Source organism: Lynx rufus, unplaced genomic scaffold (genome assembly GCF_022079265.1).
Source record: "Lynx rufus isolate CCGP_SWC_20201006 ecotype Redwood Valley unplaced genomic scaffold, mLynRuf1.p SCAF_13, whole genome shotgun sequence".
Lineage (NCBI taxonomy): Eukaryota > Metazoa > Chordata > Mammalia > Carnivora > Felidae > Lynx > Lynx rufus.
In genome coordinates, this window is record NW_025814827.1 from 40,407,245 (window position 1) to 40,432,384 (window position 25,140).

At 41.8% G+C, this 25,140-nt stretch overlaps 1 protein-coding gene across 1 annotated transcript in view; it reads left to right on the forward strand.

The window, feature by feature from the left end:
• The window catches only part of RYR3 (ryanodine receptor 3), a 365,900-nt gene that overhangs the window by 39,577 nt on the left and 301,183 nt on the right, over window positions 1-25,140 (forward strand). The window contains exon 3 of the mRNA XM_047075357.1: window positions 1,718-1,825. Within this exon, the coding sequence (XP_046931313.1) occupies window positions 1,718-1,825 (108 nt within the window). The remainder of the gene's footprint in view (window positions 1-1,717; window positions 1,826-25,140) is intronic.

Sequence of the window (25,140 nt, forward strand, 5' to 3'; positions counted from 1 at the left end):
GGAAACTTTAATGAAGGGAGATAATAGGCCCAAGTAGAACATCATTTTATGTTGTTCTTCCCAAGAAGAAGAGGGAAGAGGGCTGAAGAGTATACAAAATGCCTCCAATTAAAGGAAACTTAGAGATTACCATTTCATTATTTTAAAAAAGAAAATGTTGAAGTCAGAGAGGTTATCTGTGCTTTAGGAACAGGCTGGCTTGATCTTTTAAATTGGAGCTCCATGGAAACAGCTCTACCTGTCTGAGTGTTAGACATAAGCTGTTGGTGACTTCTGGCCCTCATTCCTCATTCCTGTTCTCCTCTTCTAGTGTCAGTGTTCTCCAGTATCCTGTCGGAAACAAAGGCTTGGCATGCAAAGTGATTATAAGCTATTTTCCTAAGAAAGATGGTATATCATGAAACTGGATTGTAAACTCCTACAGAGCAATGATTTTGGGTGTCTTTGTATCCTTCTCAATACCCTGTGCTGTGTTTTATATAAATGTAATACTTAAATATTTGCTGATTGAAAACATTCTAGTGGTGAAAAATGTCTTTAATATTTCCATCAGTGGCAAGAATCGTGTAGGGTTAAGTGTATAGACTTTGGGGACAGACTGCCTGGATTTGAATCCAACTTTGCCAAATAGAAGCCATGACCTTAGGCATGTGACCTAACTTCTCTGTTCCTTAGTTTCCTTGGCTGTAAACTGGAATGTGAATAATTCCTATCATACAGGGTGGTTGTAAGGATTAAATGGGCTAATATATTCAAAGCACCTAAAACAGGGCCTGGCACAGAGAAAATAGTCAGTGAGCATTAGCTATTACTAGTCAGTATGCAGCAAAGGCTGTCTTTAACTATTGTTGAGAAATGTTCCAGAACAAGTACAAATATTAATATCACTGGAGCACATAATAAATTAGAATGATTGTTGTAGGGGCCATCAGTTCTTTTAGTTCTGGACATTGCTTGTTCAGAATTATATTTATATAGCTCTTAATCCCCTCTAATGCTCCTTTTTATAGTGCAGTATCCAGGTTTTCTTCTTTATTTTTCTTTTATTTATGTTGAGAGAGAGCAGGGGAGGGGTGGAGAGAGAGAGAACCCCATGCAGGTTCTGCACTGCCAGCGCAGAGCCTGATGCAGGGCTAAAACCCACAAACTGTGGGACCATGACCCAAGATGAAACCAAGAGTCAGACACTCAACCAGCTGAGGCACCCAGGCACCCCAGTATCCAGGTTTTCTTAACAAGTAAATAGATTACCTATCGTGTCACTACTGTCTAGAGCCAAACTGTGGTGTGTCCACTGTCCTCTTACAAATTATTGTGAATGATATCTCAGTGGCCCTCTTCCTTTGGTCCTACTCAGGCATCAGTGTAGATCAGTATATCTTTACTTTGCCTTCTTCAGCAAGGCTGTATGTGTGTTCTTCTATGTGTACTACCAGCCTCACTGAAGTTGCTCCTGGCATCTTGGTCACTGTTTCCTTGAGACTTAGACATTTTCTTCTCCTCATCCTTTAGAAGTCAGCTTGAAACCCATCTTAACTTGAATAAGAGGAGGCTACCTTTTATATTCCTATTCATTCATTCATCCACCCACCCACCCACCCACCTACCCACCCACCTGTCACTTTGATTCATAGGCTTTTTGCCCTTGAGATGTTATTGTGTGATTGGTCCCCTACTGATATGAGTAGGTATCCTCATTCTGGTTTTATTCCCACAGTATGTTCCTCCAGATCTCTGCGTCTGCAATTTTGTGCTGGAACAGTCCCTCTCTGTGAGAGCTCTGCAGGAAATGCTTGCCAATACAGGTGAAAATGGCGGCGAAGGGGTGAGTACCTGATTTACATCCTAAATGGGGATTGGGACACACAGTAGCCCAAAAGTACATACTTCATTTCATTCCTCCAGTTTTGAACTGGAAAACCTTAGGACTTTGAGCTGATCCACATAAATCTTTCTGTGTTTGATTTCTTTTATTGACCACCCCTAATCCTGCTTCCTTTGGATTAACCAACGTCCACCAGAAAATGGAAGATATCACCATTTACGCTGCATACGCAGGCCATAGGACATTGAACCTACTCCTCTTTCCTAACCCATGATCCACCAGAAAATGTGAGAAGGGCGTTGAGATGGAGGGTGCTTGTTGGGCAGTTCTTTTTTCTTGGGAAAGTCTCATCAGAGGTTTATGACTGCCCCAATGAAGTATCCTGTAGAATTCAGTCTTTGCCTTCCGGGACTCCACAGTTTCATTCATGATGAAAAAATATAGAGCTGTCTTGACTTTCTATTGTTATAAGAATGGTCCCTGACTATAAAACTGAGGGACTGTACTCCATAGCTCCCGTGTCAGAAGGTCTTTGACCACAGACTTCAGAATAATTTTGATTCTTTCCCAAATGACCCACATCCATTTGTATCTATTTATCATCGGGTATTTTAATTCTGTGGCCTGAATATCTCAAATACAAATATCTCTTTCCATCCCCCTCAGATATTGCACTAGATGACTATCCTGTCTTCCAGATTACACCAACAGCTTACTAACTGCTTTGATTTCTTTTATACTTAACCACACATGCACCCCCGTGCTGCCATTTTATTTCATTGAGCTATCCTAATGTTCTTTACAAAATGCAGATCTAATCATTTTACTTCCCTGTTTTAAAACTGTTTGTCTTCCCATTATCTTGAGAAAAAGTCTAAATTCCTTAACTAGACAAAAAGGCTTTCTGGATTTGTTCACCCTGCTCACCTTTCCTGCCCTGTCCCTCACCACTTCCCCCCAGACACTCAGTGTTCCAGCCATATTGAATTCCTTTCACTTCCTCTAATATAGCAGCACTCTTTTGCCTCTGATCCTGTGTGTCTGCTACCCCCTCCTGTTAGAACAGCTTCCTCCTCCTGTTTCTCTGCCCCTGTAAAATCTCTACTTTGCCTTCAAGGAACCAGTTTGAATATTAGATCTATTGAGAAGCCTTTATTGACCCCAGAAGTCTGGGATGGGTGCCCTTGCTTGAGCAACAGGGAGTAAATAGTTCTTATTCTGTACTGTAACTGCAAGTCCAATTTTCTGCATCCTGTACTGGGGAGTAAACTGCATGTAGATAGGAACAATTTGTAGTACCTAGCACAGTTTATTCTCACTTGACTCAAATGAACTCATACATAATAAGGAATGTGTCATTTATGGTAAAAGAGATGATGATCATAGACTCAACGGAGTCAGTATTTACATGTGGGTCATCTTCCAGCATTTAAAGTGATCTTACACAAGTCTTATCATCTCTTGGAGCCATAGTGTTGTCACCTATAAAATTAGAATGTTTAATTTGTTTCTTAGGGTCCTTAACACCAGTGTTTGTGATTCTTCACTCTTGTGGTTTAAAATAAGATGCTTTTGTCAGCCACCCGAGAATAGCTTTGTTTTGTACTGTAGAGCATTAACACAGGTGAGTTTTTGTTCTTTGGATGTTCACTGAAGTCTGTGTTCACTTCCCCCTCTCATTGACCTTAGTACCCATGCTTTCCTCCATAGACATATGCCCTTCAGCTCAGTGGAACAAATCAATTTTTAATTCCTCATTCTTTTTCCAAAACTAACAACTCATCATTTACAGACCTCTTTGGTGAGGAGGAGCTGGTTGATTTGGAATAGTACCACTTTGAGTTTCAACCAAGATCAGCTAGACTCTGCCTACTTACGGCCCAAGGATAGAAACTGGGAAGATAGATCCTATGTTAACTGGAGAATTATCTCTTGGGCATTCTTTTATCCAGATTTGGTCAAAAAGTGTATTTGAAAAGACTCTTTAATTTAGCATGACAAAGTACGTACAGAAGTTCTGGTTGTAATCCTTCCTCTTTATTGCCGTGCAGTTACAGTCGTAACTTGGTCTGTCTTAAAGAAGCATACCTAGCAATTCATTTTCCGAAGAGAATGTGAAGACTCTTGGTAACAGTGACTACTTAGTTTTGGAGCATACAAATAAGACCTACCTTAAAGACCAGCCATGTTGTAGGAGAAGTTTACTCAATATAATTATATATTTCAGAGGCCATCTTTAATTGACCATATTCAAAAACCAGTACATTAAATCTTACTGGGTGATTCATTCTCTTCGAAAACTCGAGTCCAAAATAAATGATACACAGTGTTTATTACTAAATATTCATTGATCCCCATGTTGGGTCAGACTCTGAAATTTCCTGTGTGTCATGTCACCTTTTTGTGCTATTTTACCAAACAGAGAATATAATAGTTTTTTCTCATCTTGACACATTTATTATTATCCTCACCATCATCCTTGACTAGCAATTTTAGAGCTGGAAGGAAGGGACTTGAAAGGGGAGCTGGAGTACAGATAGATGGGAGATGGTACTCTTGAAATTATTAAGACGTTATTATTTGTTGGTGGTTCTTTTAATTAGTCACCTGGATAACAGCTTCAGCTCAGCTACTGTAACCCTCTTGGAATGTTGTCACAATTCCATCTGGGCTCTTGATCTTTACCATGAGAAAGAGTATTTTTATATAACCTCTTGAGCCTGATTGTTTTGCTTTCCTGAAGTGATTTCTGTGCACATTTACTATTAGTACTTAATTTGATTTTAGATGATGATATTCAGCAGGGGGAAAAAAAAGAAAAAGAGGAGAGGGAAAAAAAAAGGAAGTGACTTAACATGACAGACCATAATGATTCTCTGGGAAGCCTGGGGATGCTTGAGTGGGATGACGCTTCCTTTGTATGCCAGTCCATTCTGTTTGGAAATAGGCATTTACTGCTTTTAAATAGATATTACTTTCACTAATGATCATGACTGCCACCAAATGGGATGCTTTGAAGAGTGTAATTTTTCCTTCTAGCCATAAATTGGTCCTTGTGTGGTGTGTCTGTTCACTGGTGTGCAGCAACTGAACATGTTTAAAAATGACTTTGGTTGTTTGTTTATTCACATGATGAGCGTACAGAAGTCTTTTTGCAAGGATTTATAATTCTGCAGCAATTCCCCTTGCTAATAAAGAAAACAAAGGTGTCCAGCTTTGTTTAACAATAGAGTTTGTTATTGAAGTGTCTGTAGCTATAGCAAGTAGCATGTGGGACCCAGCTTTATGTTGAAAAGGAGAATAAATGATGAGGATTTGGAGGCAGAGAATGTTTGGTGCCCCCAGAGTCCACCCTAGCTAAATTCATCTATGGGTCAATTTGACTGTGATTAAATCCTATCTGATTTTATTCGGGAGAAAATTACCAAGAGACACATGTTGGCCCTGTGGCCAATTAAATGACTGGAGTTTGAGATAGAATCCCTGCATACAAATATTAAAATGCTTTAACATTTTTGATTGATTGATTGGACCTACAGTATATGAAATACCCAGCACTTTCAGTAGGACATGGCACTAAAAGAGATGTTACCATCTCCCTCTGAGCCCTCAATCCCACCATCCCTCAGAAATTTGCAGTGAGAACAAGTCAGTCTTTAGAATCAGGTAGATGTGTTTTCAGTCCAGGTGAGCTCCAGGGCAAATTACCTTACTTTCTGAATCTTCAGAATGCAACCTACCTCATAGTGTTGGGTGAAAAGTAAATGAGAGAAATCTCTACAAGGGCTGAAAATGTATATTGGTTTCTCTTCATCTCTGTTACACTCCCTCCTTTCATATTTGGATGCCTCACAGGAAGGAGAGGGCTGTGCTACATAACCGGGTGCATAGAAGTTCCAAGTGGGTTTTGACACGAATGGGCATAATGCTTCTAAAAATGAAAGGCCTTGATTAATATAATTACCAGCTGCCCTCCTTCTGATAAGGGCTCTTGTTTTCTCTAAAACTTAATCATTGTTAGACTTCTACTACTTAAAAAAAAAAAAACATGTAAAATGCATTAATGTTATGATTGCCATATTAATGTTACACTTTATATAAGACAGAACACATAATATCATGAGCACATAAGATCATGCTTGACTTTAGTTGCTAAAATGTCTAGGAGGCTAACATACAATCAGCCTTTAAAAAATTTTATTTTTATTTTTTTTTAACGTTTATTTATTTTTGAGACAGAGAGAGACAGAGCATGAACGGGGGAGGGGCAGAGAGAGAGGGAGACACAGAATCGGAAGCAGGCTCCAGGCTCTGAGCCGTCAGCCCAGAGCCTGACGCGGGGCTCAAACTCACGGACCGTGAGATTGTGACCTGAGCTGAAGTCGGACGCTTAACCGACTGAGCCACCCAGGCGCCCCTTCACTGCTTTAATATACATGTACTTTGAATGGACAACCGACGCCAGCTTATTTGTAATGAACTGAGCTTCTCACGTGTGAGTGTTCAGAGCAATTTCCATTATTTGTGCCTCTGCAATTAAAACCAACCAACAAACAAAAAAAACCACCCTGTGCACCACACACTTCAATCTTGTGGAATTAGACGTGGCTGCATACTTAAAAATTAATTGTCAAGCAGCTTGTTAAACTGCCACTCTGCAATTAGGAGAATGGGTCGCCTGCGGAGTCATTTTCCTTCTTTAAGACGTTGAAAAGTTTTCCAAGTCTCCTTTTTTATTCTGCGTGTGGTCTGGATGGCCTGTGGCCATAGGCTTGAACTTGGTGAAGTGACAGAAGTGTGCAGCCTTACCTCAATGCCAGCTTCTCGGTGCTTCCACTCTCTTCTGGTGCCATGATGCGATTCCAGTTCTGCTTTTCCGTAGGGCTGGAATTCATCGGAAAAATGGAAAAAGCTAGTTGAATGGTCTCTCCCTTTTTCATCCAATCCCCAAAATGAACCAGCGGAAGAATGAAATGTTAATTTCAACAATTAGCAACAACCATTAAGGTTAACTAGCTTTTTACGTTTCTTCATATCCTGAATAGAAGCATTTTCAAGTGAAAGAACCCATAGAATGAATTTTTAAAGTTCCAGAGGATCAAATCCTCCTCCTCTTTCCCGAATGTAGTGCTTCAGCTTTAGGGGAATTGCCTTTTCTTGGGGAAAATGTTTTCACTCTGAGTCGGGTGCCTCATATTTAAAATTGATATGGCTGTGCGATCCTGGTGGCGTTTTGCAAATGTGATAACATTCAGCCTTGCTAATGTCACACAAACCCTGGAGTTCTTGCCATTCTTGCTGTTGACATTTGACGCTCTGTTAGTCTAGTCTTGTCGTAATGACCTCAGTCATCTTAGAAAGCTTGAGCTTTTTCTCCATGGCTGAACCAAAGGTCATTTCTTGTGCCGTGTTGTGTTTTCTTACATTTTAGTTTGCAATAAAAAATTAAACATTTTTATTAAAGTTTCTTAGAGGAGTGAGGAGGGATTGGGGCAGCTAAGCTTTCTCTAGCCCATACTGTTAAGTGTATAGTTGCATTCTCGTGGGGGGTGTTGATGAAAGATTTTGTTGAAGGTTTTAAAAAATAACTGTTTAGTTGGGGGGCAGGGGTAGAGATGGGTTGTAAAAATGGATTTCAGCTGCATTTTTAGAAACGTGTTTTAATTCTAAATGACATTTGAATTGGGGCGCCTGGGTGGCTGTCAGTTGAGCGTCCGACTTCAGCTCAGGTCATTATCTCCCCGTTCGTGAGTTCGAGCCCTGCGTCGGGCTCTTGCTGACATCTCAGAGCCTGGAGCCTGCTTCAGATTCTGTGTCCCCCTTTCTGTCTGCCCCACCCCTGCTTGTGCTGTCTTTCAAAATGAATAAACATAAAAAAAAAATTTTTTTAATGATATTTGAATTTAGGGGAAATGTTTTGGGTTAAAACCCTTGCTTACCTCTTAAAAATGAAGCACATTTGAAATTCAAGAAATCCTGGGAGAATAGAAACCTCTCAGTTTATTTATTAGACTTTTCCTTTGATCGTGTAATTTACTTTTTAACAGCTACCAGCGTTTAAATTATATATTTGTAGGGGAACCGAATGAACTAGAAAAGCCTCCAGCTTATTTCCCTTTCATGAAAGTTTAATGAAAGCACCTATGTAGATACTCTGGTGAAGAAAAATTGTCTTGGTTCCAGAGATCTCAACTGGCATTCCAGTCCTCAGTGGAGTAAAAAACCCTGTTGGTAGCACCCCCACCCTACCATTACAACGGTGTGGTTTTAGAATGGAAGAACCTGGCGTTTTGATCAAGTGGAATTGATGGAAAGCAAGAATAAGAACTACAAGATGTACGGGGCCCTTGGGATAAAAAGGCCCCTGCTCTGCAGAGGGCAGGAATGGCAGGATGCTTCTGGTTTTGCTGGTGTTTGCTGTGCCAATACCCAGGCTGGTGGGAGAGGGGAAAGTGCCCAGCCAGCACGGGCTGGGAGTTCTGGCCTGTGCACTGCCTCTCTCTGCTGGTGCTCTGTCCATCTGTCAGCAAAATGTGGCCTCGAAGCTACATGAGTGGCTCTTTAAAAAAAAAAAAAAGTTTATTAATTTATTTTGAGAGGGATGGGGAGAGGGAAGGGTGGAGAGAGATAATCCCAAGCAGGCTCTGCGCTGTCAGTGCTGAGCCCTACCCAGGGCTCGATTCGGGAGATCACAACCTGAGCCAAAATCAAGAGTAGACACTTTATTGACTGATTCACCCCAGGCACCCGCCCCTTCAGTAGTGGCTCTGAAACATCATAGGGCACTGTGCCGGGACCCATGTCTGCCTAGGAAAAATGATTTGCAAGTCAGCAAGAAAATAACAATATAGGGATTGTCTCATTAAGGTTACTTTATGAATGGAGAAGTCTACCTTTTTTATTTTCTGTGATTATGTCTTTGTGATGATGGTTATCAAGTGGGTTTATTTATTGATTTGTTGATTCATCGATTCATTCATTTTGTTGAAATTATAGTGATCATGTAGGTGATAACTTTCTTCTTTAAAAAAAAAATGCCCTTATTGGGCAAAATGTAAAACTGGCCACTATGTTTATTATCACTTTTGCTCCTGATGTTGAAATCATAGCAGCTTTTGAACTTTTTTAACCCATAAGACCTCTTCTTATGAACTCCAGGTTCTAAGTAGTTTTACTCAAACACCAGACACCTGTTTTGGCTTGAAAGCTCTTGGCTTTACAAACTTCTCTTCTGATGAAACCCAGAGGGTTGGTGCCCTTGCTGGTTGTAGTTCTCTTTCTTGGTGGATAGATAACTCCAGGTCTCACCTCTGTTGCGAGGGGGTGGGGGTGGGGGAGGGATTTTCTGAGTTTCTAGACACTGGTTATGTGCATCCTTTGTGTTTGTTATGGAGAGAAAGGTGGAAGAGGCGGGTTAATAGGAGTGGCCTGCTCCCTTGTCATTAATGATGTGCGGCTGGAGGCTGGGTTCTCTGCCCCCATTTTTCTGCTGCTTATCTACTTTGATGAGGTGGAGGGTGGCAGGCAGGAGAATGGAGACGTTGTTCTAAAGAATGAATTAAGGGCTGTTCCCATGTCCGTGTGGCCAGCACCCAACAGGTTTTTGCTGAAGAACTGCCTTTGGGAGTTGGCATGAGAAGGTGCCTCCTCTGCCTTCTTCCCCTGAATACTGCTGTCGGGGTGGTCTGGGACCAATGATGGGAACTCATGGCAGGACTGTTCCTGAAAATACCTGTTTTCATGGCTCTTGGTGAGATTTTAGAAAACTAAGTTGAATGCAGTACTTTAAAAAAAACTTCTGTGTATATATTTAAATAGTTTATTTTTTTTTTTAAGTTTATGACTTGGTATTAGGAATTTGTGATTTATTGCTGGGGTCCAGAAATCTTCAAATTTTATCTTACCAATGGGTACAGGTACTGGAGTGCAATTACTGATGCACCTTTAATCAAGCTGAGAACGCGGTGGCACTGACTCTCTCAAAGTTAATGTAGCACTCTCTACTTGCCATTCTTGCCCAGTGACAGAGGGGAGAGAAGCAGGTATTTTGCCCCAGTAGTCTATAAAACTGTCTTCCCATGATATGACCCTGGCAACTTTATGACCTGCCCTCATGGGGTTTTCCCATAGCAGCTTGGGAAAGGGACATTGTTGCAAACCCTTATCCAGTTTTAGGATTCGTACAAATTTGGGAAATGATGACCTGGCATGGTATACTATCTCATACTCCTATTCTTTCTCTCAGCCTTGAAATGGATCCATTTGCGTGTTTCTAGAGATTTCCAATAATGGTGAGAATGGAGGGTGAATACTTAGCAAGATGCATTTCAGAATCTGTTGCTCTCCTCCAAGTTGCAAATTTTGTGGTGGTGTTGATTGCCTGTTCTACTCCTATACCCCACCCAGGCAGGCCTGGCCCCCAGGGTGATGCAAAGGGCCTGGGGGCAAGTCTCAGTAGGAGGAGCCACACTTCTCTGACCTTAGGCGATTGACCTGGGTCACCAGGAGAATGAACAACTGCTGTTTCCCTGTTTATTACTCCTTGCTGGCAGCCACTTGGATGTATGGAGGGTAAAGAGATAGAGATCTACAAATCCATGATTTTTGTCGAAGTTGGTAGGAGAAACAGTAGGATGGCAGTATTTCCAAGCCCTCTTAAGAAGGCAGTCTCAGGTTGACCTGTTGATAATGAACTTCATTTCTTAGTCTTATAACCCCAATCTTTACCTATGGCCCAGATCCCTCATAAACTCCTTGCTGTATCTCTCCCAAGTGGTGCTACCTAGGTAGGCCATGGTTGCCTCACCTCTAACATTATTTACTTCATTTGTAATTTTTTATTAGACTTTTTTAGATTGAGCTTACCAGGAATGGTAAGTTCACTCTGCTGAATCCTGGTTCTGAGAGGTCCAGTTCCAACTGATTACTCCTTTCACCTAATTTTTTGTTCTCACAGGAATGCAAAATACTCCTCAGCCCTGCTGGTCCCTTTCCCTCATTTGTCTGTCTGTCCCTCAGCACTCATGGACTTGTACACTTCTAGAAATATATATTAACTTAATTTTAATTCTGTTAATGAACCTTGGTATTTTTCTTTTTGCTGACATCACTCAGCATTTCCCCAACTTGCACTGGTCTTTCCAAACTTATCCCCTGTATGAGAAGAATCTATTTGTATCTGCCCTTCTTGATTTATTTTCCCCTGTAGTAATCTACTAAAATGTAATTCCAACAGAAGAAAAACAGACTTTATTTTCATTTCTTGTATTAAATTTTTCCAGTCTCTTCTTTTGAAGAGTGATATTGCAGTTGCAGTGTCCTGAGAAATGTGCCAAAGTAATCAAGACCTTTCCATCCTTGACATTTACCTATGTTTCATCCAATAAGAGCTACTTTTAATTTATCTTCAGGTTCTAGCACACACACAGGTATATCCAGCCCCAAATAATCCAGTTTTTATCAAACCTGCATGTGTCTATCCCTCCAAGAGACTTAAATGTTTATAAGATCTACTCTAAATGTAGTCACTTGATCTGGGAAAGGAGTCTTGGGCTGAATCCACCTTTTCCTCACACATCCCCTGCCCATCCAGAGCAGGGGCAGGCTGAGATGACACCCTACCCCCAGTGTCCCCAACCTCCCTGATGCTAGGGCCACCCGGCTCCTGGAAGTCCAGTTTGTAGTCCATGAGACCTTGCACAGCATTCTGTCCCAGATGGAGCCCCTACAGTTTTTCAGAATGGATTTTTTTTAAAGGTAATCGCCATGGTAGTTCATCAGTAAGGGACAGCAGGGGTCACCATGTTAACAAATCAGTAGCAAGGGCCAAACACGTTATCCAGAGTTCTCCTACCAACTAAACAGTCTTTCTAATTTGTGTCCTTGTTTTATAATCTAGTCATTGAAAAATAACATCAATATAGGACTATAATAATTTGAACTGAGAAGACTTGAAGACCGCTGGAAACTCAACTGTACATTACAGTGACCTTTCCTCACAATGTATCATGGCTGTCCTTGTTTTAGTATCATCTTATTTTCCACGTCTCTCTCCAAATACCCTGCATATTCCAAAATACAGTCGTCATTTTCTCTGTGATGCCCAGATCCCTTCTGCTTGGTCAGAGGGCGCACATGTTAGCCTTTTGAATATTACAGCTGATGTTTTTGAGAACATCCTTGCTCCCACATGGCAACAAGGCGGCCCAGACCCATCTTAATTCTTTTGTCACACACATGAATTGGGACAACTGTGGTTCCATTTCATGGGGAATAAGTCAGAGACCAAACTCTGGTGTTGGGGAGGCATACTTCATAGCCTCTGCCGTGGCTACTGGAGGAGATATTAGTGTGATACCAAAAGAGAGATTACTTCAAGCATCTTAGTGGTACTTCCTGTTTTTGAAGACCATAAGGGTCACAATGGTATCTCCTATGTAATTCCAGCCTCTCAATTTTTCCTGCCTTATGTGAGCTCTTATTAAACTGGTTTTTTTCCCCTTTAAGGTAACAGATTTCCTATCGCCTGTACCTATATTGACTGCACTGTGCTTTCTATATTTAAAAAACACTGACGGAGTACCTATTATATTCCTTTTCTGTCTTCTGGTTTCATGGCATTGTTGTCTAGGATATTAAGGAAGAACTTCCTTGATTCTTCAAGCTTCAGAAACAGTTATAGATGCATATTGATTAACAGGCAGGGAGAGGTCACCAGGAATTTTTATAGCTGCCTTGGTGCAAGTCAGTCAATCTGTCTCTCAGACTCTGCCTCTCACTTTGGACTTGACTTTGTTAGATAACCTGTTTGCTTCTTGTGATTTCTGAGGAACATTAGCTACAGTCTCTCCCAGTCTGTAAGATGTAAGAGTAATAAGCAGAGATCAGCTGCAATATTCTTTTTCTTTAAAGTTTTATTGAGATAAAATGGGCATACAACACTGTGTAAGTTTAAGGCATACAGCATAATGACATACATATATTGTGACATTATTACCATGGTAAATTTAGTTAATATCTACTGTCTCATATTAATTAAAAATTGTTGTTTCCTTGTGATGAAAACTTTTAGGATTTACTCTCACAGCAACTTTCAAATATACCATATAGCAGGATTACCTATAGTCATGATATTACACATTACATCCTCAATACTGACTTATCTTCTAACTGAAGTTGGTCGCTTTTGACCACCTGTACCTAATTCCCCGTTCCCCAACCCCCACTCTGGTAACCATAAATCTCATCTCTTTTTCTAGGAGTTTGCCTCTTGTTAGATTCCATTATATAGTTTTGTCTTTCTCTGTTTTATTTCACTTAGCATAATGCTCTCAGGGTCCATCTGTGTTGTCACAAATGGCAGGATTTTCCTTCATTTTGTGACTGAATAGTATTCCATTGTATATAGACACCACAACTTTTTTAACTGTCAGTGGACACTTAGGTTTTTTTTATGTCTTGACTGTTATAAATAACATTGCAGTGAACATGGCAGTGCAGGTAACTCTTCAACATAGTAATTTCATTTATTTTGGATAGATACCCTGATATGGCACTGATGGATCATATGGTTGTTCTATTTTAAATTTTTGGGGGAACCTCCATACTGTTTTCCACTGTGATTGCACTAATTTGCATTCCTACCAATAGTACATGAAGGGTACTGATTTTCTCTGCCTCCTCACCAACATTTGATCTTTTTTGGGGGGTGCTCAGTGGGTACGGGGAGATGATAGACATTCCAACAGGTGTAAGATGACATCTTATTGCGGTTTTGATTTTCATTTCCTTGATGACGAATGATGTTGAACACCTTTCCATGTATCTCTTGGCCATTTTCATCTCTTCTTTGGAAGGATACCTGGGTCCCTTGCTTATTTTTAGTTGGATTATTTAGGGTTTTCTGCTACTGAGTTTGAGTTCCTTATTCATTTTGGACATTAACTCCTTATCAGATGCATGAGTTGTTAGTATTTTCTCCCATTCTGTAGGTTGCCTTTTCACTTTGTTGGTTATTTTGCTGTGCAATTTTTTAACTTGATGTAGTCCTGCCTATTTTTTCATTTTGTTGCATGTGTTTTAGGTGTCCTATCAAAAAAAAAGTCATTGACAACATCTATATCAAGGAGCTTTTCTCTGTTTTCTTCTAGGAGTTGTATGGTTTCAGGTCTTACATTTAAGTCTTTAATCCATCTCAAGTTAATTTTTGTGAGTGGTTTAAGATAGGGGTCTAGTTCTGTTCTTTTACATTTAAATATCCAATTTTTCCAGCATCATTTATTGAACAGACTGTGTTTTCTCCATCAAGTATTCTTGGCTCCCTTGACAAATATTAGTTGACTGTATATGCGTAGGTTTGTTTTTGAGCTCTCCATTCTGTTCCATTGGTTTATGTATTTGTTTTTATGCCAGTACTATACTGTTGTGATTACTTTATCTTTATAATAAAGCTTGAAATCATGAAGTGTGTTGCCTACTGCTTTGTTTTTCTCTCCCAGTATTGCTTTAGCTATTTGGGGCCTTTTGTGGGTCTATATAAATTTTAAGTTGTTTTTTCTACTTTTGTGAAAAATGTCATTGGAACCTCAGTAGAGATTTCATTGAATCTATAGATGACTTTGGGTAGTGTAGACATTTTAACATGGATTATTCCAACCCATGAATACAGGGTGTCATCTTTACATCTGGTTTGTGTCTTTTTTGGTTTCTTTCATCAATGTCATATGCTTCTCAGTGTAAGTAACTTTCACCTCCTTGGTTAAACGTAACCCTAAATATTTTATTGTTTTTGATGCTATTGAAAATGAGATCTTTTTATTTTTTTCTTTATTTTCTTTATTTTTTGTTGCTTGTCATGTTATTTTGAGTACCAAGTCAGCACATTAGGGTAACTACCAAACCCACTGGGAAATGATTGATTGATGGATTTTTCTCCAGCCATCAAAAGAGGCAAAGGTCAGCACAACTGAAGTTGGAGTTTTATTTTTTGGTTATATTTTTCAAATTGTGGACCATATTCCATGTTTCTGAGCTGCTCCCCTCCTCCGACAAATGGCTGCTGCTAATTTTAATATCTCTTCTTTCCCTTGCCCATAGAGTTTCTCTTGCAGCTCAAGGGAAGTTGGGTTTTACTTGTCAGTCTTCGTAGGTTATCCTTCCAGTGTCAGTGTGATGAATTTACTCTCTGCACAATAGGGAGAAAAATAGATCCAGTGGTGCTTGTGCCATCCAATTCCTAGCTTTCATTCACAGATCAGCGGAGAAGACTTCTTTTTGTTCTCGTTGACAGAGAGCTACTTGGGGGCAGGAACACTTAGACCTCTGAAAAGCGGGCTTTTGAAAGCAGCCATGTGAATAGTACTGCTCAAGTGTTACATGAGTCAGAACACCTCGAAGAGACATTAACCTTGCAGACACAGAAAAGTGGCATGTTGTAAATAAGGATGCGGGATGCTATGCACTGTTAAGGGCAGGGGACCAATGAAGCACAGAAGCCAGAGTAAAAACAGAGCAGAGATGACTGACTAGGGAGAGGAGTGACCCAGCAGTAACAGCAGAAAAGTAAAAGAACTTCCCCCTAACCTGTTCTATTCTTTGCCATGAACTTGATCTTTTTCCAAGCCCAGTAGAGTCCAGGCTGGTGGGGAAGGAGGTCCAGAATGTGAGTGAGGCATATCAGGAAGAATCTAGCTGACCTGCAACATGGTGAAGATGGGTGGATCTGGGGGTGATGATAGTGGGACTCCCCAGAGAGATGTTATAGTAGAGATTTTTGTCTTTCCATCTGCCACATATATGGCAGCAGAGCTAAGAGGCAGAGAGAGGCACTTTTTAGTTTGATTAAAGCTATCAAGGACAAGGGGTAACAACCATATTTGTTCTTTGCTTCGGTGGGGTTCTAGAGAAATGCTAACAGGAAAATCAGTCCCTCATCCAGAAAGACAATTCAGAGAACAGCGAAGTACTTGCTGACTGTAAATACCATACAGATGACTCAGGAGAAGTCTCCAGTGTGACTGAGAAACCCCAGAAGGGTGACTCTCCAAGCTGGCCATGCATCAGAGCCACCCTGAGAGTCCAGGCCATCACAGACCTACCGAATGAGAATCTTAGGGGATGGCCCAATCTTTTATGCTGTAGGGTTTTGGTTTGTTTGGCTTGCTTTGGTTTCATTTTTAATACTCTACCCGTGGTTCTGATTGATAGGTGGGACTGAGAACTACTTGTCTGGAATCAGTCTGTAAGATGTTCAGAAGAATTGTGCTATGGTTCTCAGAGCAGAATATGGTCTGTGGGCAGATAGCAAGTATTAGGGGCACCTAGTTTCCTATCTTCACACAGGTCCACACATACACAGAACTCTTAGGAATTGGCTTCTCCATCCAAGGCCATTTAATATACTTCAAGAACAGATCAGGCTGTGTGTTTGTTTTGCTTGGATATATGGCCCTGGGCTTGCTGTATGGATATAGAGAGCAGGATGGAGTTGATCTCTGTTCAGCAAGATCAGATATGAGACCAGTATGAGGAATATGTGAAAGGGCATCCGAGAGAGGAAAAGAAATAGGTTGAGGAGTGCAGGAGAAAGGGAGGAGGATCAAAGAGCAAAATAGAATTGATTTCATCTTCTGTCTCATAGCCCTCATGGGTAGAAATGTTTGCACACAGTAGGACTCAACAGTGGCTTTGTGAAAAAAACTTATTCCTATTTTTTCCCTGGAGAAATAGTAGATTAGAGACATATTCAATTTTTCATGCCAAGGTAATCTGACCTTTCAGATGTTAAACTCTTGGTAGAAAATACTCAGTATATGTTACCTTGGATGAAAGGCAATGATTGGACAGAGTGCTTAGTCTTGACCCTATGTGGCCGCTGGTCTGCCATTTCATCAGAGGCCTGATGAATGATGTGTAGGTGGTTGAAATAAAAAACCAGAGCAGTTACTGGAAAACAAATCCAACTGCTGGGGTTCTTTTATGTAAAGAACGAACTTGGCAATGTCAGATTCTTAGAAGTGTGTTAGCCAGCTGTGGGATAGAGGGGGAAACATTAATTCGGAGAAAAAAATGATTGCTTCACCTCTTTCCAAAGTATACTTGCCATCAATCTAAATGTCAGTAATACCCTGACAGATACCTCCTGTCAATTTGCTCTCTTAAAAGACACCATAAAAATAAACACGTGTTAGAGCTGCCATTCTGGCTGTCTGGTTTCCTTGGACATCTATGTTCAAAGGAAAGCACAGATGTATCTAGAATGACCCTGTGCTGAATTGGAGGCATCTCAACAACAGGCTCTTTCTCCTCCGTGGAGAATGGTTATCTTTCTGTTGCACAATCAGTGTTTGTAAAATCCTAGCCCTGGTGGGAACCTCACAGAGTAATTTGGTTTGTTTCCCAAACTCCTCAGATTGGGAGGGAGTGAGGGAAATGGTTATACACATCTACATAGGTTCTCATGGATCAAAAACTTATTTTTAGAGACTTAACAGGAGATTTCTCAGGTCTTTTCAGCCGTGCGTTCAGGGATTACGTGTACACCATGCAGGGACTCTTCTTTCTTAGAAGTTTAAAAATTCTCGTAGGAACTCATGAACTCCGGGTCACCATGGAAGCCCCTCCACAGCCCCTAGGTCATGTGAGCCATCTCTCAGACTTCACTTACCGAAATATGTGCAAGATTTGGGCCAGATCTGTGTCAGAGGGGCTTTTTGCTGAAACAGAATAGCTCCCTGCTGTACAGGTTATTGCTGGAGAGGGCGCTCCTGACCCAGAACGTTCTCAAATCAGACTGTGGCCCTTCATCTTTATGTCCTGAAACACTTCCGTGTGGCTGGGAAATTAATGACCTGAACAAAAATGAGATTTCCAGAATCTTCTTACTCAAGAAAAATAATTCTGTGTGCTTCTAAGAGGAGGGCTTGGCTGAATTGAGTGAATTATAAACTGTGGGAATGGTAAATTTGGCATTCGTGGTACGTGGCTGGGGATGGACTGTGTTCTCCCTACTTGAAGAGTGAAGGAAAGGACAATAGCCTGGTTTTATACAAAGCTTTTGGGACATTGCACTCTTCAGTCCTGTCACACGTGGTGATGGGAGGGGGAAGCAGTGAGGGTGTGGGAGGCGGAGCTCCCTGGAATCCCGTCCCCCTGCTTACCTTGCCGCAAGAGCATTAGCAGAAGGAGCAGTGACTCCCGTTGGCTTTCAGCCAACCGGAGTCAGCCTTTTCTCTGGGGGTCCTGTTGTGCCTCACAGCCTCTGACATGTGGGCCTGTGTTTTTGGAAAGGCAACTGGGGAGACTGCCATGATCACTGAACGTGGGGAAGTACGGCTGTCAGATGCCACACCCTCCTCCTCTTTTCTATACTTCATTAAAATTGTTTCATTATTTCAGTTTTTAATGGTATCCCGAGAGGCCCACGAGCAATGCCAAGAGTACGGCTTCTTTTCAAGTACATTTACCTTAAAGGCCTGTGCTGTCTTGGTTGAGTTGCCCCAGACTCACGTGAAGGATTTCTTATGGGGGAAACCCCTTAGGGTGATTCTTTCCTGGACGTGTGGCCTTCTGTAGCCAGTGGTTCAGCCTCCTCTGACTAGGAGTTTCAGGTCCATATGCACCATCCCATTACAAATAGAAAATCAAGTTGTCAAAATAAAAGAATGCTCCCTTTGGGTGCCTGGGTGGCTCAGTCGGTTAAGCCTCCGACTCTTGACTCTTCATTTCAGCTCAGGTCATAATCTCACAGTTTGTGATAACCTATGTAGATGTGTGTGAGAAATAGAAAATCCCCTTTATATTTCTTTGGGTCAGCAAAAACAGGTACCAATGTTGGTTTTTCTTTTTTTTTTTAATTTTTTTTTAATGTTTTTATCTATTTTTGAGACAGAGAGAGACAGAGCATGAACAGGGGAGGGGCAGAGAGAGAGGGAGACACAGAATCTGCAGCAGACTCCAGGCTGTGAGTTGTTAGCACAGAGCCCAATACAGGCCTCGAACTCATGAACTGTGTGATCATGACCTGAGCCAAAGTCGGACACTTAACCAACTGAGCCGCCCAGGTGCCCCCCCTCCAACTCTGACTTTAAAGCATAAGTCAAACTAATCTTTGCATGTGGCCTCCCATCCCCGGGTGACACTTTTTAAATTTTAATGGGCTACTTAACTATTGTTAAAGAGCAAAAATTGTCCCTGTTACCAGGAGTTTACAATCTCAGACCTGGTTGGAAAATGCCCATCAGTTCCTTTGTTGTCCTTTGAGCTCTGGAAGTATTGCCCAGTCCTCTCTGCCCACCCCTTTTAGAAAAGTGAGGACTTGAGCGTTTGGTCAGAGGTGGGTAATGGGCTGGCCTATGACAATAGGGGAAGGTAGGCCTGGAATCTGATGCAGGAGGGGAGGCAGCCTTGGAAGCATGGAAGAGTGTAGGAAGCACGTCTCCAGGAATCAGGATGGGATCCAAGGTGAAGGTTCCTCAAAGAGCAGTCAGAAGAACGAGTGTGTTTGGGATCCCAGCAGAAGTGACTTTCTGCGGTGAGAGATTTTTTCCTCAGGAGTCTGGACCTGGGCCTGAAGGAATGAGGAGGGAGTCAGAGGGGTCTTGGCTAAAGACTTCCTCCCTGGTGTTTCCACTTGACAACAGGGAAGAGCTAGTCTCTGGATTAGTGCCAAAAAGAAGGCCCCCTGCTGTGTGTTGCCATCAGCCCTTCAGGCAGGGAAAGTTCTGGCAAGCTAATGACATCCTTGAGCAACTTAAGTTGTCATGAGGAGACAAAACACTTTTGTAGCATTCCACGTCTTTAAACACATGCAACAGTTTTTGCCCCCAACACAAATGCGTTTTTTATTAAAATGTCAGGCTAGTAGGGTGAAAAATTTGAACTCAAATGGTTCCGCAGCCAACCAAATGGCTAGTTGATTTTTTTTAGATTCTTTATCGTTCTTGCAGATGCATAACAGTCGAAGGCATTTTGCATTCTGCCTTTTTCACAGGCGGCATGTTGCACACATTTTTCTGTTTCTGGGAGCCTCTGTGATTGTCTTCTTTAATGGCTATGGATAGAACTTCCTAAAGAAGCCCATGACTTCGAGACACAATTTTTGTTTTGGATATTTAGGCTCTTTCCAGGTGTTTGGTTTGCCTCCATTATAATGCTCTTATCACAACAGGGTGCATACTTCTTTGCTTGTCTTGAATTACTCCCAGAAGTGGAATGACTACAGCAAAGGCTACAGACCTCTTTATGGCTCTTTTATGTACTACCACATTGCCATGCAAGAGTTGCGCTCCAGTGTCCCCTCGTACGGGATCACACCAGCTAAACTGCAGCTCAGACAGCATTGTGTTTTCCCCATTTTCACAAATTTAGTTGATATAAAATGATGTCTAAAAAATGCTTTCTTTAATTGTCACTCCTTTCCTTACTAGAAGAGATAAAGTCCCTTCCATATATTTTAACTTTATTCCTGATATGAATCATTTATTCATCTCCTTTGCCTTTTTCTTTACTTGAGGCTTAGTTTTTTTCTTACATTTCAACAAGATGTTAACCCATTTGTCATAGTGATACAAAGTATTCTGAAATCGATTCACTGTTTGCAGTGTTCTGAAGTCCAGTCATCTTTGTACAATCTTATCTGTTTTTTGTTGCCTTTGAGCGCATCTGTTACTTCAAACATACATAAATGTTAGCTCTGTAAAGGAATGGTGGACTATTCTATTATGTGCTAGTTCTAGAATTTAATTTTAAAATAAAATATTTAATTCTGTTATCCATCCAGAATCTTTTATATTTCCTGTGGATCTTACTGAATGCTTTTCTGATTTGCTGTTCACATATCACAGAGAAATTTGTTTAATAATCATGCCTCCCCCTGCCCATTGTACTAAAAATCTGTCTTATCACATGCTATCCTTGGTACTTGTTTATGGACTGCCTAGATTGTGCTACATTCTTCTTTTTGAACCATACCAGAATGAATTAATTTTACTTCACAACATTTGCTAAAACTTAGTTCCTTTTCAGAATAATTTTTTTTTAATAGTCATTTTTGAGAGACAGAGTGTGAGTGGGGGAGGGGCAGAGAGAGAGGGAGACACAGAATCTGAGACAGGCTCCAGGCTCTGAGCTGTCAGCAAAGAGCCTGACTCAGGGCTCAAGCCCACAGACCATGAGACTATGACCCGGGCTGAAGTTGGCTGCTTAACTGACTGAGCCACCCAGGTGCCCGAGAATAAAAATTTCTTACTGCTTCTATTTCCTGGTGAATTTTTAGCAACTCTGCTGAATTCCAAAATATTCCATTAGAATTATTAAAACTGCATTAGATCCGTAAGTTAAGTTTAGAAGAACAGGCATTTACCAATATTGGTATTCTCCTTGTACACCTTAATATTTCACCAAATCAAATTACATTTTATAGAATAAAGGTTTGTGGTTTCATTCTAAAGGTTTAACTCCTCTAAGTAAATTCCTGAAAAATTTATTACTTTTTTTTTATCAGTTGTGAATAGAATCTTTAATGTTTTCTTACTGAAAGTACTGAGTTACCTGCTTTCGTTTGTACTGTTAGGGGTACTGTTAGGTTAATGGGGTGTTTGGTTGGTTTGTTTTTACTTATATGGCATCATTATTAGTTGTCAGTTGTATCTGAGGAAATGTAATCGTCCTGGGCACTGTGGGGGGCCTCCAGTCTGTCCAGGAACTATTGCTCTGTGACCTTCTAGAAAGGCTTCTTTCTTTCTTTGATAGCCTAAAAGTAGAACAGAGTGGGATAGAGAAGAAAAGGAAAATGAAAGCGTGCACAGTCACATCCAACAGATGATCTCATGCCCTACAAACTTCCCAGGAAGGTGGCAACTGAAGCCTTCATGTGTTCTGTGACATTCACCAAGGAGCCTACCCAGAGCCTGGTGTCCCCAAAGAGGAACTTGGGGTTCCAGATTGGAAAAGAAGATCGCTTAAAATATCTTGAGATACTTACGTGTGGCTAGAGAGAATCACTGTTCCCCCTCTGTGGCCATAACAGGTTTATCTCACTGGGAGGCAGTGTTTTCTGGTATCCACCAAAAGAAATGTCAGTAATGTAGTTAAGTTTAAAATTACAAGCAAGAAGGGGCACCTGGGGGTTTCAGTTGCTTGAGCCTCCAACTCTTAGTTTGGGCACAGTCATGATCTCACAGCTTCGTGGGTTCGAGCCCCGCATCGGGCTCTGTGCTGGTAGTATGGAGCCTGGTCGGGATTCTCTCTCTCCCTCTCTCTCAGCCCCCTCCCCCCGCCCCTCGACTTGCACTGTGTCTGTCTCTCTCAGAATAAATAAACAAACTTAAAAGAAATACAAGCAAGACAATTGAATTAATGATCTAGTGGAGTATTTTTCCTCTGGATGTGGCATCAGGACCCTTTCCCAGGTTTACCCTGCCCCACCCCCGTGCTATGAGTTGGTACCACATAGTCTCCTCCTGCCGTTGGGGACAGCTAAGGCCACTCATGGAGGGACAGGACTGCCATCCCAATGCTGCCTCAGAGTCTTACGGTCTGAATCCCCTGTGAGCAGGTTCATGCAGTCTTCTGTGTACCGTAATACATCCTTCCTGGAATGTTAGTCCGAAAGTAGAGTCAGACTGTGGAAAGAGTTAGTAGAGTTTGTAGTTGGATCCAAGTTCAAATCCCCACTCACCTCTTACAAGCCAATTATGGGAAAGTTTATCTTTTCCCATCCATAAAAGGGAGACAAAAGGACCACTTGATGTAATTATTATTTATTTCTTCAGGAAATATGAACGAGTGCCTACTGTTTGCCCGGCACTGATAAAAGTGCTGTTGTGGCAGAGAATACAACAGACTCATGAAGCTTATATCCTGGGGAGTAGAGGAGGATAGATACATATCAGAAATAACGTGCATTCATATCAGCTAATAATACGTGCCTCAAGAAATGAGACAGCAAACTACGACAGAGTAAGGGTGATTTTTCCTTTAGGAAGGGTGATCAGGGAAGGCTTCTCCAAATGAGAAATGTGAGCGCAGAACTGAATGAAGCCTGGGAATGAGCCACAGGAATATTAGAGGGAGAGCATTCCAGGCAGAGGGGAACACATGTGCCAAGACCCTGTGGGTAGGAGGGAGCAGCATACTTGTCTGAAGAACAGAGCAGGGGCCTGTGTGGTTAGAGCAGAGGGAGTGATGGAGAGCACGCTCGTGATGTCAGAGAGGTAGAAAGGATCCAGATCAAGGACGACAGGGATCAGCTACCAAGGCCAGCAGCCATATCCAGGCTGTGGCTTGTTTATGGGTAGCCCTCTAGGTAAGAATGGTTTCGGTTTTGAAAAAGTTGGTTGAAATTAAAAAGGACTATATGACAGAGACCATATGTGTCCTGGAAAGCCTAAAGTATTTACTGTCTTGTCTTTTTTTTCTTTAAAAAAAAAATGTTTATTTTTGACACAGGGGGGGTTGGCAGGCAGAGGAGCGGGGGGTGGGGGTGGGACAGAAGATCCAAAGTGGGCTCTGAACTTAGTGCAGAGAACCCCATGAGGGATTGGAACCCACACACGGCAAGATTGTGACCTGAGCTGAAGATGGACGCTTAACTGACTGAGCCACCCAGGTGCCCCCTGTCTGGTCTTTTATGGGGAAGATTTGCCAAGTCCTGATGCAGGGTCTTGGAGACCATGGTGAGGACATTGCACTTGTAGGTGTGAAACGGAGCCACAGTGGATGGGAAGGGGTGCCTGTGGGAAAGTTGGGCGAGAAAGTAACACGATGTAACAGAGTTTTAAAAGGATGGCTCCGGCTGCCATGTTGGCTCAGACTATAAAAGGGGGTGGGGGTGGGGGTGTGGCTGCAGCAGGAAACATAGTTAGGGCACCATTATTACCGTCCTGGTGTGTACCAGGCAGCCTGGCAGGAGGTGGATACTGCGTCCTTGGTGTTGGCAGCAGGGTATAGAACTTGGGTGTAGAATGTATTTCAGAGATGGCACCAGAGGTGGCTTGACTGTGGAGTATGAGAGGGAGAAGCGAGTAAGGGGTGACGCCAAGATGTTTGGTTCCACACTCTACTGTTGTCATAGGAACTGAATGAATGAATGATCTTTTCTGTCCCAGGGTTTGATGCCTCCAGCTCTTCCACCACTGTGCAATCAGGGTTACCTTCCTAAGGTACGCTTTTGACAGTGACCCTCTGCTTTTAAAAACCTACACCAGTTAAAAAAAAAAAACAAAAATAAAAAACTACACCAGCGTCCCATTAGCAGTAGAACAGTCATGGCTGCCCATAATCTGACTGCCCTGTACCTGTGCCGTCATTTTTTTCCAGGTGTTCCCTTTCATTTCACCTGACCCCAAAACGAATCAGTGAATCATCTGTTGGTCCCCGTGTGCACTTCATACTTTCCACCAACAGGCCTCTGCTCGTGTGTGTGCCTCGTTCTTAGCCTCATTGGTTGTCAACACTCTGACCTGTTAGGGTCTACCTTTTCAATAATGCTATCCCTCAACACCCTTCTTACCCTTTGAGTCTATTCCAATGCGCCTTGTCTTCACCTCTTTAAACAGGCAGCTTGTTTCCTATTTGCAACATGGTTTTGTTTTTTGTTTTTTTTTTTTTACACGAGTCTTTCTAGACCAGACTACCAAGATGGAGACAACATGGCATACGGTGAAATCCCAACTCTGTATTTGGAACCTGTATGACGTGGAGCATGTTACTTCACCTTTTAAAGCCTCAGTTTGCATTGCTGAAAAATAGAGATAATGACTACAGTTACTTCACAGCACTAATTGCAAGTCTAAAATGAGATAGTTCGTGTATAACACCTTGGATAGTTCTGTGCCTGCTGTATGCTCAGGGCTCCTTAAATCCCTGCTGTATCAATTCACCTTCCTTTAAGAGCTAAGGAAGTATCTTTCTCTCCTGCTTTCCTGGTTGCTTTTTACACTGGTTTTGTATACGGTAGGCAAATGAATATATTATAAAAACTAGAGCAAAATAGGCTCATGTTCTGGAATTGACCGTGAGGTCACTTCCCACCGCTACCACCACCAGCCACATCCAGCCTAAGGATATATGGTCAAACTCCTCACATTGTCAGTGGGGGCAATCATTCCTCCCTGGAAAAATCCTGATGACAAGCCACGATGTTCTGGAAAGTTCCTACCCATGGTGTGTACCCATAGGAGCTCTCCCCGGGATGATGATTGTCAAAGCCTCTGCCTCTACTCTGGCAAGCACTGAAGCTTGATCATTCCTTAGGCAGTGGCCCTCAAAATGTCATCCCCGGACCAGCAACATGAGGGTCCTGTCCCCTGGAGCTT